The sequence below is a fragment of the Triturus cristatus genome, chromosome 6 (genome assembly GCF_964204655.1).
Source record: "Triturus cristatus chromosome 6, aTriCri1.1, whole genome shotgun sequence".
In the NCBI taxonomy this organism is placed as follows: Eukaryota; Metazoa; Chordata; class Amphibia; order Caudata; family Salamandridae; genus Triturus; species Triturus cristatus.
Window position 1 is genome coordinate 1,258,220,771 of NC_140589.1, and position 14,726 is coordinate 1,258,235,496.

At 46.4% G+C, this 14,726-nt stretch overlaps 1 protein-coding gene across 4 annotated transcripts in view; it reads left to right on the forward strand.

The window, feature by feature from the left end:
* LOC146821271 (uncharacterized) overlaps nucleotides 1-14,726 on the forward strand; it is an 838,501-nt gene that overhangs the window by 147,952 nt on the left and 675,823 nt on the right. For all 4 annotated transcript variants that reach the window (XM_085612209.1, XM_085612210.1, XM_085612207.1 and 1 more), the window contains exon 6: nucleotides 13,514-13,563. In XM_085612209.1, coding sequence (XP_085468335.1) covers nucleotides 13,514-13,563 — 50 coding nt within the window. The remainder of the gene's footprint in view (nucleotides 1-13,513; nucleotides 13,564-14,726) is intronic.

Consider the following 14,726-nt stretch of genomic DNA (forward strand, 5'->3'; position numbering starts at 1 on the left):
CCCAGGTGCCCCAGCGGCCCCTGACGACGGAGAACGCGCCCGGAGGCGCTTAAAACACTGGTGCTCCCTCGGTGGAGTGGGGAAGCCGGTTATTCGAACGAGGGGACCGTGAGGAGTTGCTGGTGTCCCCTCAAGCTCACCTGGTGTCTCGTTGCTGTCCGCCTGGGCTCCTCTCATCGCCGCTTCACCGCGCGGCCACAGAGCGGGGAAAACTACCATTCCCAGGTGCCCCAGCGGCCCCTGACGACGGAGAACGCGCCCGGAGGCGCTTAAAACACTGGTGCTCCCTCGGTGGAGTGGGGAAGCCGGTTATTCGAACGAGGGGACCGTGAGGAGTTGCTGGTGTCCCCTCAAGCTCACCTGGTGTCTCGTTGCTGTCCGCCTGGGCTCCTCTCATCGCCGCTTCACCGCGCGGCCACAGAGCGGGGAAAACTACCATTCCCAGGTGCCCCAGCGGCCCCTGACGACGGAGAACGCGCCCGGAGGCGCTTAAAACACTGGTGCTCCCTCCGCGTCGCGGGACGCGCGCGGGCGCACGCCGGGCTAAGCCCGGGCAAAGGGCGGGCCCTCTATGGCCCTCAGAGGACCGATTGAGGCCGGGACGGGCCCCTCCACTAAATCGTAAGATTTTGGATTGTTTTTAATTGAGTGGCTAATAAGTTGCACTAGGTATATTGACACATGTTGGCGTCGCCGCCCTTGTGAAAGTTTAATTGAAGTTTTAGGCCCTTACTGTGGCATAATAAAACATGGCCAAAGTGATAGCAGGAGGTAAATCAGCGCCTATCTCAACGTTGGATAACTACCTGTTAAAGTTGTCACTAAAATCAACAGTGATAGACGGAAATCACTAGGTCATGGTTCAAATTCTTTGCCTGCAGGTCCTTTGTTGAATGATACAGACATCGTACTTTCTACTTCACCCCATGTCACAAACTGTGAAAATGAAAAGAATGATGTAACATCTGTGGATGATCACACTCCTAGGGATCAGGATCTATTTGAAGTTAATAGAGACTTAACAACTGACGTAATTGAGACTGTAGAAGACTCTCCGGAACGGCCAACCCAGAGAATGTTAAGATCCCGTAAACGGACTCATCTTAAACAGGGTCCCACTCGTAGCAATCTTAAGAAGACGGGTTCTGTGCCAACCACTCAGGCTACTAAGGATACAGCCACTACTAATCATCCTATGGCTAAGTTAGACTCTGATCAACTCGAATCCCTGTTAGGCCTCGTAGAGTCTAAAATCTTGAAAATTGTCGAACCCTTAGTTACCAAAATTGGTGAACTATTTGTCGAGATTGAAGGTCTACGTAATCTCTTGGCAAACAAGACCATTTCTTCTGAGAACCCGACCAAAGCCGCGGAGGACCCACCAGTCTCTGTTAATATCATGACGCATCCAAAGAATACTCTAAACAGCACAGCCCCACCGGTGATTGTTCCATCAGCAAATGAGAAGATTACCTTTCCCTCTGGCAGTTGCCCAAGCAAAAATGATGTAACTTTAAGTACACATTTGGGAGGTGCAAAACCAGATCTCCCCCCTGATTGTGCCCCTTTTGTCATTGTGTTAAAAAATGTTTCTCCCTTGAAGGATGTTGCACAGAATTTCTCCCCTGAAACCCATGAATCTCTTAAAAATAAATCAGTATCGTGGCTAAATAGGAATTTTGGCTTTCCAGTACATTTATCCCATTTGATTTTAACCACGAGAAGAGTTTCCTGGGTTGGGCGATCACGCAAGACTATAAAGGGGGATTGTGTATTAATACATTTTAGTAACCCCCATATAGTGCACAACATCCTATCAAAAGCCACCTTGCTTCCCTACACAGGTGAGGGTATCACCCTCCATTCATTGGGCCATTTCTATAAAGAACAGAAAATACTACCCCACAGTGTTCCATGGGAGCCCAGAGCAAGTCAACCTGAAAGCCAGTTCCCTTCGGGACTTGCCATTTCAAATCGCTTTCAGGCCCTGAGTAACTTAGACTCTAATGATTGACTGCATCATGGGGGCACTATGGGGCTTAGTATGGAGAACTTGCCCGCTGTGGAGGGTGAGTCCATGGTACCAGGTGGTTCTGCATCAATTATATGTGGGGAGGACACACAAAATGTTATGCTTGCATTGGGGACTGTCAATGATGAAAGAGTGGATGCAACTGTTAGTATCCCACTATTGCCCCTTGGCTCAAGTGTCCTTAGTTGGAACATAGCTGGATTAAACAACAAAGTGCATGACCCCATCTGGAGGGATACTCTACTAGGTCATGACATTATTGGACTACAAGAAACTTGGGACACTGAAAACGCTTTTCTACTTGATGGTTTTTGTGCCTTTTGGTCACCAGCGGTTGCCTCAAATAGGGGAAGGGCCAAAGGCGGTCTTTTGACCCTTATTGCATTAACTATTGATGGCAAATATAGCAAAGTAGAAACGGGTTCACCTTACTGTTTAGCAGTCGAAATTAAATCCAAATTAAATGGGACCTGGCTTATAGTAAATTTTTATAATTCGTTTATTCAGAATATGCCTAGTGAACACTTACGCAGTCTATCTGATTTTCTACAAACGTATAATGAACTTTGTAAAAATCCGTATTCGGTTATTGTGCTTGGCGATTTTAATGTTCATCTATGTTTTAAAGATTGTTTTATATGGGACAGTTTAGGTCCTCAAGATCAAGGTAACTCCCATTTTGAACATACCCCACAGGGGATTCTTTTAGACGAGCTTCTAGTTGAGAATCATTTAGTTTATCCTGCAAATGATATAAATGACACCCCGACCTTTAAAGGAAGCGGAATAGGTTCCACCATTGACTACATTTTTGTTACATCAAATCTAGTTGGAAATGTAAGTCATTATAAGGTTAATTGGTCTACTTTTAGCGACCACAATCCTGTCCAGTTAACTCTTATTGATGATCTTAAAAAAGGAATGGTGGATAAACCAACTGTCAGTTCATTGGACATAAGGCCGACAGACCAAATGCGACGCCTGAAATGGCGTCAGTTGGTCCCAGAAGATTTCACCAAAAATCTGTGGGAGACGGTCGGGGAGGAATTACTTCTGTGTTTACAAGATGGGATTTGTAGTGATGCAGTGTTGACAGCTTATCAAAAAATCTGCTGTCAGGTGAATAGTGATCTTAAAAAAGTATGTAAGGATAATCCCAAAGTCGGGGAGAAATGGTTTGATCACAGCTGCTCACTCTCCCAACGGAAGCTTATGTCAGCTCTTAAAACGGTTCCACCGGACAGAGCGGAAATTGCCACCTGTAGGAAGGCCTATAAATTGGCTCAGAAGAAACGTAAAATTGAAATCAGGGAAAATGCATGGAATGATTTACTGTCCACTGATGTCATTAATAATAGTGCGAAATTTTGGTCTATTATAAATAAACCTTTTTTTAATGGTAAAAGCAATACTGAGCTTGAATGTGGCATCCAAGAGGATGCCTGGTATGCTCATTTCAAACAGGTTTATGATGGAGATGGTTTAAGGGTGGGGTCTTCATTTAATTCTGAAAATTACACGTTGACCTTCACAGAAATAGAGGTGACAAATGCCATTTTACAAATGACAGGTAATAAGGCCCCGGGACCCGACGGTGTCCCGGCCGACCTTTTTAAATCAGATATCAACCTCTGGTCTAAAATCCTTTTCAATGTTTTTACAAATGCATGTCGAAAGGGCCTCCCATCAACATGGGCAAAATCGGTGATCGTCCCTATTTTTAAAAAGGGGGATAGAGGCGACCCGAGCTGCTATCGACCAATTTCTCTCATAGACTCCTCAGTGAAAGTCCTGGGGAGAGTAGTTCTTGCCCAACTAAATGGATGGCTAGAGGAATCTGGAAAACTCTCTATGGTCCAGTATGGATTTAGGAAAGGGATGGGTACCATAGACCAATGTTTCAATTTACAACTCTTAATTGGTAAATACACGGTAGCTAAAAAAGGAACCTTATTGGTTGCCTTTATGGACCTGTCTTCGGCCTTTGACCGTGTTAATAGATCAAAACTATGGCCCATGCTCCTAGATCTTGGTGTTGATAAAGAGATTGTTTATTTTTTAGCGGACCTACAGAGAGAGTTAATAGCCACAGTTCGTTTTGACCAAAAGGGAAACTGTACCAAAGATATACCCATATCTTATGGGGTTAGGCAGGGGTGCATTTTGGCACCTCTCCTTTTTACTTTATACATAAATGATTTGGACACTACCCTTGTCGCCTCATGTAAGGATATCCCCCATGCGGGGAAGTATTCAGTCCCTGCCCTTTTATATGCTGACGATGCTGCCCTAATCGCCAGAACGGGAGTGGGCCTTCAGCTTCTGTTAAATTCTTTCGCTGATTTTATGAAGGATTTGGACTTATCTGTAAATTTTGTAAAATCTCATGTCATGGTCATTGGCCCTAAATCTGCCAAATCCAAAACTTTTTCTTGCGGGGGCCATCAATTATCGAGAGTCTCTTCTTTTCCTTATCTGGGCGTCCTCTTTGATGATCGAGACTCCGGGGTAACCCAGTTACAGGCAAAAAAGATTGTGTTTTCAAGAGCTACAGTTGGAGTGCTGGGTTTTGCAAGAAAACTGGGAGCCAGACCACTGAAGGCTCTTATCCAAGTCTACAAGGCTAAGTGTCTATCCATAGCCTTGTACGGAGCTGAGGTTTGGGGCATTAAAAATGCTAAATGCATCCAGACTGTCGAGGACAGATTTTTAAAAAATCTCCTCTCAGTACCAGTTTGCACGGCTAATTATATCGTCCATCAGGAACTAGGAATTGGTTATCTTGAAGACAGCATTGCCCTGGCCCCGATCCTAAAATGGATTAATATCTGGCTCAACCCGGATTTACACCTGAACCACACTATCTTGAGAGATTGTCTCTCGCTCGATTATGGCCCGCATATACCATGGTTGAAATATATTCGGACCCTGGCCAACAATCTCGGGAGACCAGAGCTGTACTTTTCCCCCGAGAATTTGGTAAAAGGCGACATCAACTGGTGCAAAGAAAGCTATAGCCGCATATCCTCTTTGGCAAGGGAAAAGAAGGAGCTGGTTAAGGGTTCCATTAGGAGCCACCAGCTCTGTAAAACAACACCTCTCATGGAACCCTATCTGGGATATGTAACAAACCCAAATCATCGCTTTCTTTTAACCAGATTTAGGTTGAACCAACTATACTCTTTGATTGGAGCTAAGACAGATTGGAAAAGGGTGTTAGATCCTAGCCCTTGTTCCTGTGATAATTTCTCCCCCCAGGACATTATACACCTCTTTTTCTTTTGTGAGCACTTTATTGACATCAGGAAACGTTTCTTAATTCCAATCTTAAAAGATAAAGGCTTTGTCCAAGTGAGACCTGCTTTTTTGTATCTACAGCTTTTAAATAATGTTTGGGAAACCTTTAATATTGCGAGTTTTTTAACTGTGGTAATTCATACTCTGAAGAAATGAACTGTACCCTTTTTAAATGTTGGTATTGTGTTATTAATGAAATCTGTTTTTAATATGTATTTATTGTAGTATGCTTTTATGGTTTGCACTAAACCGAATAAAGACTTTTGACTGACTGTATTGGATTCCATTTTCTCAAGAGCCACCATCAAATTGGATCAGTCAAACAAATGAAAAGCTATGTTTTTCCTAAAGATAACAAAACTGCCTGCTCCAAGTCTTTGGTTGTGTCCTCTATACAGCGAAGTAGAAGTCTAAGATTATTTCTAGTATTTCTGCCCTTCTGCCTGGCATTAAACCTTTTTGATCTGAGTGGATAAATGTTATGCTCACCACCATAAGAGTGGGCGTCTTTTTTTTTTTTTTTTTTTTTTGGAAGTCCCTGGGAATGGCTTAGATTATATTATAGGATCCTCACCCACAGGTATAGTCATGGTTTGTACATGCATGCTTTCACAAACATGAGAAGTCCACACTATTGTACTATTAGATTGTAAAATTTACCATTATTTTGAAGGGACTGAAAATAAAAGTGGTTTTGAAGAAAGCCCAATGACCCGGATGGGCATAGGGTGGGTCTAAAACATGTCAACCTGTGGCTTTTGGGTCATATTTGCCCTAACAAACCCACCTCTCTATTTTTTGTAACCTTGCCAAAGGTTCTCATAATAAAGAAGGGTATAATAACTGTTGCTAACTTACCTTTTGTGATCTAAAAGCTAGGATTGCTTGGGCCAGCAGATTCGCTTATAAAATTTGAGTATACAAATATTACTATGTCACTGGGGCACTCTGTTGTTACTGACTGCTTGTCCTCCTTTTTGACCAACTGTTAGAACCGGCGGTCTCTAGTTGGCAGAGGTATACACTTCTGACAAATAGGGACCAACCAACTCTAGTCAGGGCAAGGGGATTACACACTCAGATAACCCCTGCTACCCCCTTGGTAGCTTGGCAGAGCAGACAGGCTTATCTCAGAGGCAGTGTGTTAAGCATTCATGACCACATACAGTAATAAAGTGAATACACTACAGATGGACACGACACAGAAGTTATTATAAAAATAGTATTTTTATATAAGGCTTAGCACAAGACCAAATAACGACAAAAATATACCACAGTCTTAATAAATACTCTTTGGAAGGAAAAATAATAGTTCAAGTAAGGTTTCTTCTTGGCAAATAGTTCTTTAGCAAAGTATTCTTCTGAGCACAGTTCTTTGGCAACAATGTAACCCCCACAGGAGTCACACGACGTCGAGTCTACAAGATTCCCAAGGTTCGGCGTCGACCGCGAGGAGCGCTACGTCGAGCCTGGAGTCGCAACAGACCCCACAAGTACAGTACCTTGCGAAACGAAGAAAACGATGATCCACGGCGTCGAGATGTCGGCGTCGAGGTCGTGCCTCGGAGTCGGGTCAATCCGCAGCGGCGTCGAGGGATGTCGGGCCGGAGCAGCGCTCACGGCGTCGAGACGGGCGTCGAGTCGATGCGATCAGCAGCGGCGTCGGGACGGGGTCGCTTGGAGGCAGAGCCGATACTCACTCCTCACTGGCGTCGATACCGGCGTCGAGACGGGGTCACTTGGAGCCGGGGCCGATACCCACTGCTCACTGGCGTTGCTGCTGGCGTCGAGACTGCAGATTTTCCCTTGTGTACTGGAAACAACACTTTCCAGCAATTCAGCAAATGGTGAAGTCCTTTGGCCCTGTGACTTCAGCAGGAGACTGGCACTCTTCCAGTCCTTGGAGATTTCCTAGCAAGTGTTCAGAGAGTACACACCAAGTTCCTCTCTCCTTGTTCCTTGGCAAAAATAAAGAAGCGGCTGTCAGGTTCCTCCACAGCAAAACAGCACTCTGGCAGAAAGGGGAGGCAAGTCCTTAGATCAGCAGGCTTCTTGTCCTTGGTACAGGTTTCCTTGTCAGAAGTGATCTGAGTTCTTGGTTCAGGGGTCCTTCTCTTATACCCCTTTTTCCCTTTGTTCCCTTTGTCCAAGCAGGGAGATTCCCACCATCTCAGGTTTGTTGTGGGTGTTGCCAGGCAGAGGCACCTGGCCTATTCACTGAGCAGGGCAGAGTCCTCAGCCGCCCAGCAGGAGGCGGAGCCAGTATTGTCACTGGCAGGAGCAGGGCTATCAGTCGCCCAGCAGGAGGCGGAGCCAGTATTGTGTCAGGCAGGGCAGGCTACTCTTCCCTCACTCTACGTGTAAACGCCCCATTCACCCCACACTGACTCACTCAGACCTCTGGAGCCACCCAGCCCCTGACACACACACCAAACCAGCAGAGACCGGTAGATAGTTGGACAAGAAAACAGCCACTTTCTAAAAGTGCTATTTTCAAACATAGAATTTAAAAACCATCCATCCTAAAGGGTGTGTTATTAAATTCTGAGTTCAGGGATACGAAACTCGACTTGCTACCATGCTCCCTGAGTCAGATAGATTATAATGGAGTTAATAATCAGTCTGCCCAGTCTGGCCTATTGGAGGCAGGTAGCCCTTCAATAGTGAAAAACGAAAATGGCTGTAATTCACTATTAGGTCATGCCACACACATCAGGGCATGACCTACCTTTTACCAACAATGCACCCTGCCCTAGGGCCTACCATAGAGGTGTCTGAAATGTGGCAAAGTGAAGGTTTAGAGACTGGTAAGTAGGTTTCCTTACCAAGTCGACAGGGCAGTCAGGGACTGCACGCAGGCGCCGCGGTGGCAGGCCTGAGACACATTTTGCACGCTGCTTCTGTGGGTGGCACAACCAGTGCTGCAAGCCCACCAGCAGCAGTTAACTTACACGCCCTTGGCACACGCAGTGCACTAGACTAGGGTCTGAACAGTAAGTCAACCAAGCCAATCATGGTAACACCAATCAATGTAACAATTTAACATAGGGAGCACTTGCACTGTGGCACTGATCAGCAGTGGCACAGTGCCCAAAGCAATAAACCAGCAAAAACATCGTAAACAGAGGAGGCAAACAGAAAAAAATGGAGGAGAGACTCATGCCAATGATGCCAGGTCTAACACGTGTCCCCTCCAGCTGAAATGTGGGGAGAACTACCCTTCACCCAGGGAGTCCTCATCACTAAGGCGGAAAAATCTGGACAGACCATCAGCATTGGCGTGATCTGTACCAGGGCGGTGTTCCACCGTAAAGTCCATCCCCTGTAGGGAAATGGACCACCTCAACAGCTTTGGGTTCTCACCCCTCATCTGCATTAACCATCTGAGGGGCCTGTGGTCCGTCTGAACCCGGAAGTGAGACCCAAACAAGTAGGGTCTTAGCTTCTTCAGCGCCCAGACCACAGCAAATGCCTCACGCTCTATCGCACTCCACCTTTGTTCCCTGGGAAGTAACCTCCGGCTGATGAAGGCTACAGGTAAGTCTCGGCCCTCCTCATTCATCTGTGCTAGAACAGCCCCCACACCATGCTCTGAAGCGTCCGTCTGGACAATGAATTCTTTTGAAAAGTCGGGTGCCTGGAGGACCGGTGCTGTACACATTGCAGTTTTCAGGGTGTCAAAGGCTTTCTGACAGGCGTCAGTCCAGATCACAAGTCTCGGCTGCTTCCTGGAAGTCAGCGAGGTCAAGGGGTGCACACACCCACTCAGGCAGACCCAACATTTCCAGATGCGCTTTTCTCTCCACCTTAGCCCAAGGGGAGTCCTCCAAATCATTGCCCAAGAGACAATCAACAGGCATGGCGGGCCTCACAGCAACCTGAAGAGTACCTGAGACCCCCCCCCACTCAAAGGGAACTTGAGCTACCTCACACTGACTCTGAGTTGTCAGCAGCTACAACGGGGTAGAATGCATGAGGGACCACCTGCTCTCTGGACACCAAGTGACACTTGACAGCTGTCACACTCGCTCCGGTGTCTCTGAGAGCTTCCACCCTATGGCCATTAATGGTCACCCACTGCCTATATTTCTTAGTGTTACTAGGCAGAGGGGTTGGAGGGACCATTTCCACGTCTCCTAAAGAGACCAGGGACATTTCTGCGGGACCCCACCCACCGGGGGCACCCATCTCCTCCCCTCCCAGGGCTACACTCGCTACCTGACGAGGGGGTGCACGCGGCGGTGCATTTGAATCCTTCATGGGACACTGGGGATCATAATAACGGTGTCCCACCTGCTTACAGGCATAGCAGGTCATGGGGCCCCTGTGAACAGGTTTACCTGTCGGGGCCTCTGGCTTCTTTACAGGGGGTGGCTGGGAACCCTTCCCTTGGTTCCCTTGGGGACTACTTTGGGGCCCTTTCTGAAACTCCCTCTGTTTACCCCTGTCCCCCCCACTCTTCTGCTGGGGACCCTGCCCACCTTTGGCTGAGTCTCCCACTGGACCCTTGTGGACCCTGGTACTGACCCAGCGGTCTGCCTCCTCAGCAAGTTTTCTAGGGTTAGATAGCTTGCTATCAACAAGGTGCTGGCGTAGCTCTGGAAAACAGTTATTAGACAAGTGCTCCCAAGCAAACAAATCATAAAGAGCATCATAACTATCAACCTTGCTACCCTTTATCCAACCATCCATGGTTCTGCAGAAAAAAGACACATATTCAACCCACGTAGTACCAGGCAACTTCTTACATTCTCTAAAGGTTTGTCTGTACTTTTCTGGAGTTAAGCCATATCTCAGCATTAAAGCATCTTTCATATGAGTATAAGACATCCTATCCTCAGCAGGAAGGCTCAACAAGGTATCTCTCCCCTCGTTTGTAAAGCGGCTCCACAACCCCGTTCCCCAATCCTTCTCAGGGACCCGGTGGGCCAACAATGCTAACTCATACGCTTTAAACCATTGGCTAATATCTTCATTCTTACTGTAATCTTTGATCACATCCTTAGGAGAATAAAACCTACTTTCTGCAGGCACGGATGGAGTGCTGCCACCAGAGGGATTCAACTCTAAACTCTTAGTTTTAAGCTCCATCTCCCTCACCATCTTCTCACGTTCAAACGCTAATTTCTCTCTCTCAAAATCTAATCTTTTGCTCTCCATTTCAGCTTCTCTCTTGCTTCTCGCATTCTCTAATTCCAACTGCCCTCCTAATTTAAGTTTCGCCATTTCCAACTTGTACCCCCTCTCCTTCTCCCGGTCTTCTAATTCTTCGGGGGAAAGGCTCCTAGAGGACGCACTACTGCCTGGAGATGACACTGGCCCACCTGTGGGCTCTTCCTCTTCCTCTTCTTCCTCTTCCGGTACCACCACCGGATCAGAGGGATTTCTGGCCTCTAACAAGGCCTTCAGCGCTTTGAGGAAGCCCTCTTTCTTTGAGACACCTGTGGTAGGAACTTTAAACTGCTTGCAAAATCCTTTTAGATCTTTTAGCGTGTAGGAATCTATCTTCTCCTTATCGAATTCCCCCACAACATTCTCCACAGGTGTAGCAGCTCCGGCATTCTCCATGGTCAAAACTGGCAGTGTTTAAGAAAATAAGCTCCAGGAAAGCGGAGAACAAAAATAGGCAATCCTACCAAACAGACTGTGGCTGCGTTATGGCCTGCTTTCACTATGTAGCGTACACTAATCACTGCACATGAGTCATAAATGCAAAGTTCAAATCCTCACCGCTGACCACCAATGTTAGAACCGGCGGTCTCTAGTTGGCAGAGGTATACACTTCTGACAAATAGGGACCAACCAACTCTAGTCAGGGCAAGGGGATTACACACTCAGATAACCCCTGCTACCCCCTTGGTAGCTTGGCAGAGCAGACAGGCTTATCTCAGAGGCAGTGTGTTAAGCATTCATGACCACATACAGTAATAAAGTGAATACACTACAGATGGACACGACACAGAAGTTATTATAAAAATAGTATTTTTATATAAGGCTTAGCACAAGACCAAATAACGACAAAAATATACCACAGTCTTAATAAATACTCTTTGGAAGGAAAAATAATAGTTCAAGTAAGGTTTCTTCTTGGCAAATAGTTCTTTAGCAAAGTATTCTTCTGAGCACAGTTCTTTGGCAACAATGTAACCCCCACAGGAGTCACACGACGTCGAGTCTACAAGATTCCCAAGGTTCGGCGTCGACCGCGAGGAGCGCTACGTCGAGCCTGGAGTCGCAACAGACCCCACAAGTACAGTACCTTGCGAAACGAAGAAAACGATGATCCACGGCGTCGAGATGTCGGCGTCGAGGTCGTGCCTCGGAGTCGGGTCAATCCGCAGCGGCGTCGAGGGATGTCGGGCCGGAGCAGCGCTCACGGCGTCGAGACGGGCGTCGAGTCGATGCGATCAGCAGCGGCGTCGGGACGGGGTCGCTTGGAGGCAGAGCCGATACTCACTCCTCACTGGCGTCGATACCGGCGTCGAGACGGGGTCACTTGGAGCCGGGGCCGATACCCACTGCTCACTGGCGTTGCTGCTGGCGTCGAGACTGCAGATTTTCCCTTGTGTACTGGAAACAACACTTTCCAGCAATTCAGCAAATGGTGAAGTCCTTTGGCCCTGTGACTTCAGCAGGAGACTGGCACTCTTCCAGTCCTTGGAGATTTCCTAGCAAGTGTTCAGAGAGTACACACCAAGTTCCTCTCTCCTTGTTCCTTGGCAAAAATAAAGAAGCGGCTGTCAGGTTCCTCCACAGCAAAACAGCACTCTGGCAGAAAGGGGAGGCAAGTCCTTAGATCAGCAGGCTTCTTGTCCTTGGTACAGGTTTCCTTGTCAGAAGTGATCTGAGTTCTTGGTTCAGGGGTCCTTCTCTTATACCCCTTTTTCCCTTTGTTCCCTTTGTCCAAGCAGGGAGATTCCCACCATCTCAGGTTTGTTGTGGGTGTTGCCAGGCAGAGGCACCTGGCCTATTCACTGAGCAGGGCAGAGTCCTCAGCCGCCCAGCAGGAGGCGGAGCCAGTATTGTCACTGGCAGGAGCAGGGCTATCAGTCGCCCAGCAGGAGGCGGAGCCAGTATTGTGTCAGGCAGGGCAGGCTACTCTTCCCTCACTCTACGTGTAAACGCCCCATTCACCCCACACTGACTCACTCAGACCTCTGGAGCCACCCAGCCCCTGACACACACACCAAACCAGCAGAGACCGGTAGATAGTTGGACAAGAAAACAGCCACTTTCTAAAAGTGCTATTTTCAAACATAGAATTTAAAAACCATCCATCCTAAAGGGTGTGTTATTAAATTCTGAGTTCAGGGATACGAAACTCGACTTGCTACCATGCTCCCTGAGTCAGATAGATTATAATGGAGTTAATAATCAGTCTGCCCAGTCTGGCCTATTGGAGGCAGGTAGCCCTTCAATAGTGAAAAACGAAAATGGCTGTAATTCACTATTAGGTCATGCCACACACATCAGGGCATGACCTACCTTTTACCAACAATGCACCCTGCCCTAGGGCCTACCATAGAGGTGTCTGAAATGTGGCAAAGTGAAGGTTTAGAGACTGGTAAGTAGGTTTCCTTACCAAGTCGACAGGGCAGTCAGGGACTGCACGCAGGCGCCGCGGTGGCAGGCCTGAGACACATTTTGCACGCTGCTTCTGTGGGTGGCACAACCAGTGCTGCAAGCCCACCAGCAGCAGTTAACTTACACGCCCTTGGCACACGCAGTGCACTAGACTAGGGTCTGAACAGTAAGTCAACCAAGCCAATCATGGTAACACCAATCAATGTAACAATTTAACATAGGGAGCACTTGCACTGTGGCACTGATCAGCAGTGGCACAGTGCCCAAAGCAATAAACCAGCAAAAACATCGTAAACAGAGGAGGCAAACAGAAAAAAATGGAGGAGAGACTCATGCCAATGATGCCAGGTCTAACACCAACATTCTAGAGATTTTTATTTGCTAAAAACAAAAATCAATCTTCCTTAATTGACAATTTTCATAATCCATTTAGGAGGATTTTCCAAAAGATAAATGTGATGTAGAAGATTTTTTTTTAATTTGTAATACACTTTCAGATGGAAAATGCTTTTTACAGCGTATAAATTGTTAATTTGAGTTTTAATTTAGCTTTGCCATATGATGCTTTAGAAATTTGTAATATCTACCTCTATTTAACAGATTTGGAAGCAGTTAAGGAACAATATGAAGAGAAATTAAAGCAAGCGCAGGTAAGACTGAAGTCCTAAAACGTTTTGAGTTTACATATGCCATCAGATTGGAGTTCATTTACACACTTAGTCAAGAAATGAATTGATGAAAACTGACTTTAGTCCTGAATCTGTGTTTTCACTTAGTAAGTGGCAGTGCCCTTGAAGTAAAGAGAAGCTGTGAATTATTGTAGAGACTGTGTTCTGGATTCAGTCAGTGAATGGTTGTTACTAGACTAGTGGAGTCTGAACCCTGCCTGTCATGCCACACTTCTACTGTAACTTTCTTTGCACTCTTAAATAAGGACGTAGAGTCACAGCTACAAAGTAATGTCCTACAAGAGATCAGGAACTACAAGAACGTTATAGTGGTAAAAAGCATACATTTAATTCCATACTTAAACTCTCGACTAGGTTGGTCCAGTTGATTTAGAACTGCTTGCCAAATGCACTGAATAATGCTATTACTAGAAAAAAAAAAAACCTTTCTCTGAAAAATGAGTCACATCATCTATGCACCCTATGAATAGCCCTTTCTTCCCATCTTGCAACAGATCGCAGATCTCAGTTTGTATCGAAGATTGTGTACCCATGCTTCATTCATGACCAGTTTTATCCTTTCCTTTGTCTTATCTTCCCAGACCACCCAACTACTGACACCCGTTTACAAGACTCATCTCAATGGCCAAATATTTTTTGAATGAATGGCCATAGATTTAAAATAGGAGGCAGTTGCTGGACTGAATTAAGCCCTGAATGTTTCCTGGAGACATGATTAATATTTATCCTAAACGCTAATTACCCATTAGGTTCACTGTAAATAGCAGTGATAGATCTGTTCCTTGGCATTAACAATTTTTAACACCTGCTGCTTCCTCCTGAAGGTGCAGTGTCAGACCTGGCTTTGGTGTTCGATGGTATTAGGTTTGGGACAGATCTTATTAGACCTGTTGGAGGCTTTCCGTGCCATACCAGCGACATCCTCCTAATTTTCATGTTCTGCGTTGGTGTCAGAGACCAAGCCTTATGAAAGGACCACTTGCCCACTTACTGGACTGGTACACCTTGCAGCTCGAGCCTTACCCAAAGAAATTTGGTCTTTTCAAAGGTTGGTCCTCTAACTTCTAAATCAATGATCCAGGTTACTCTAGATCATGGGTACTCACAAACTTTCTCTCTGGGCC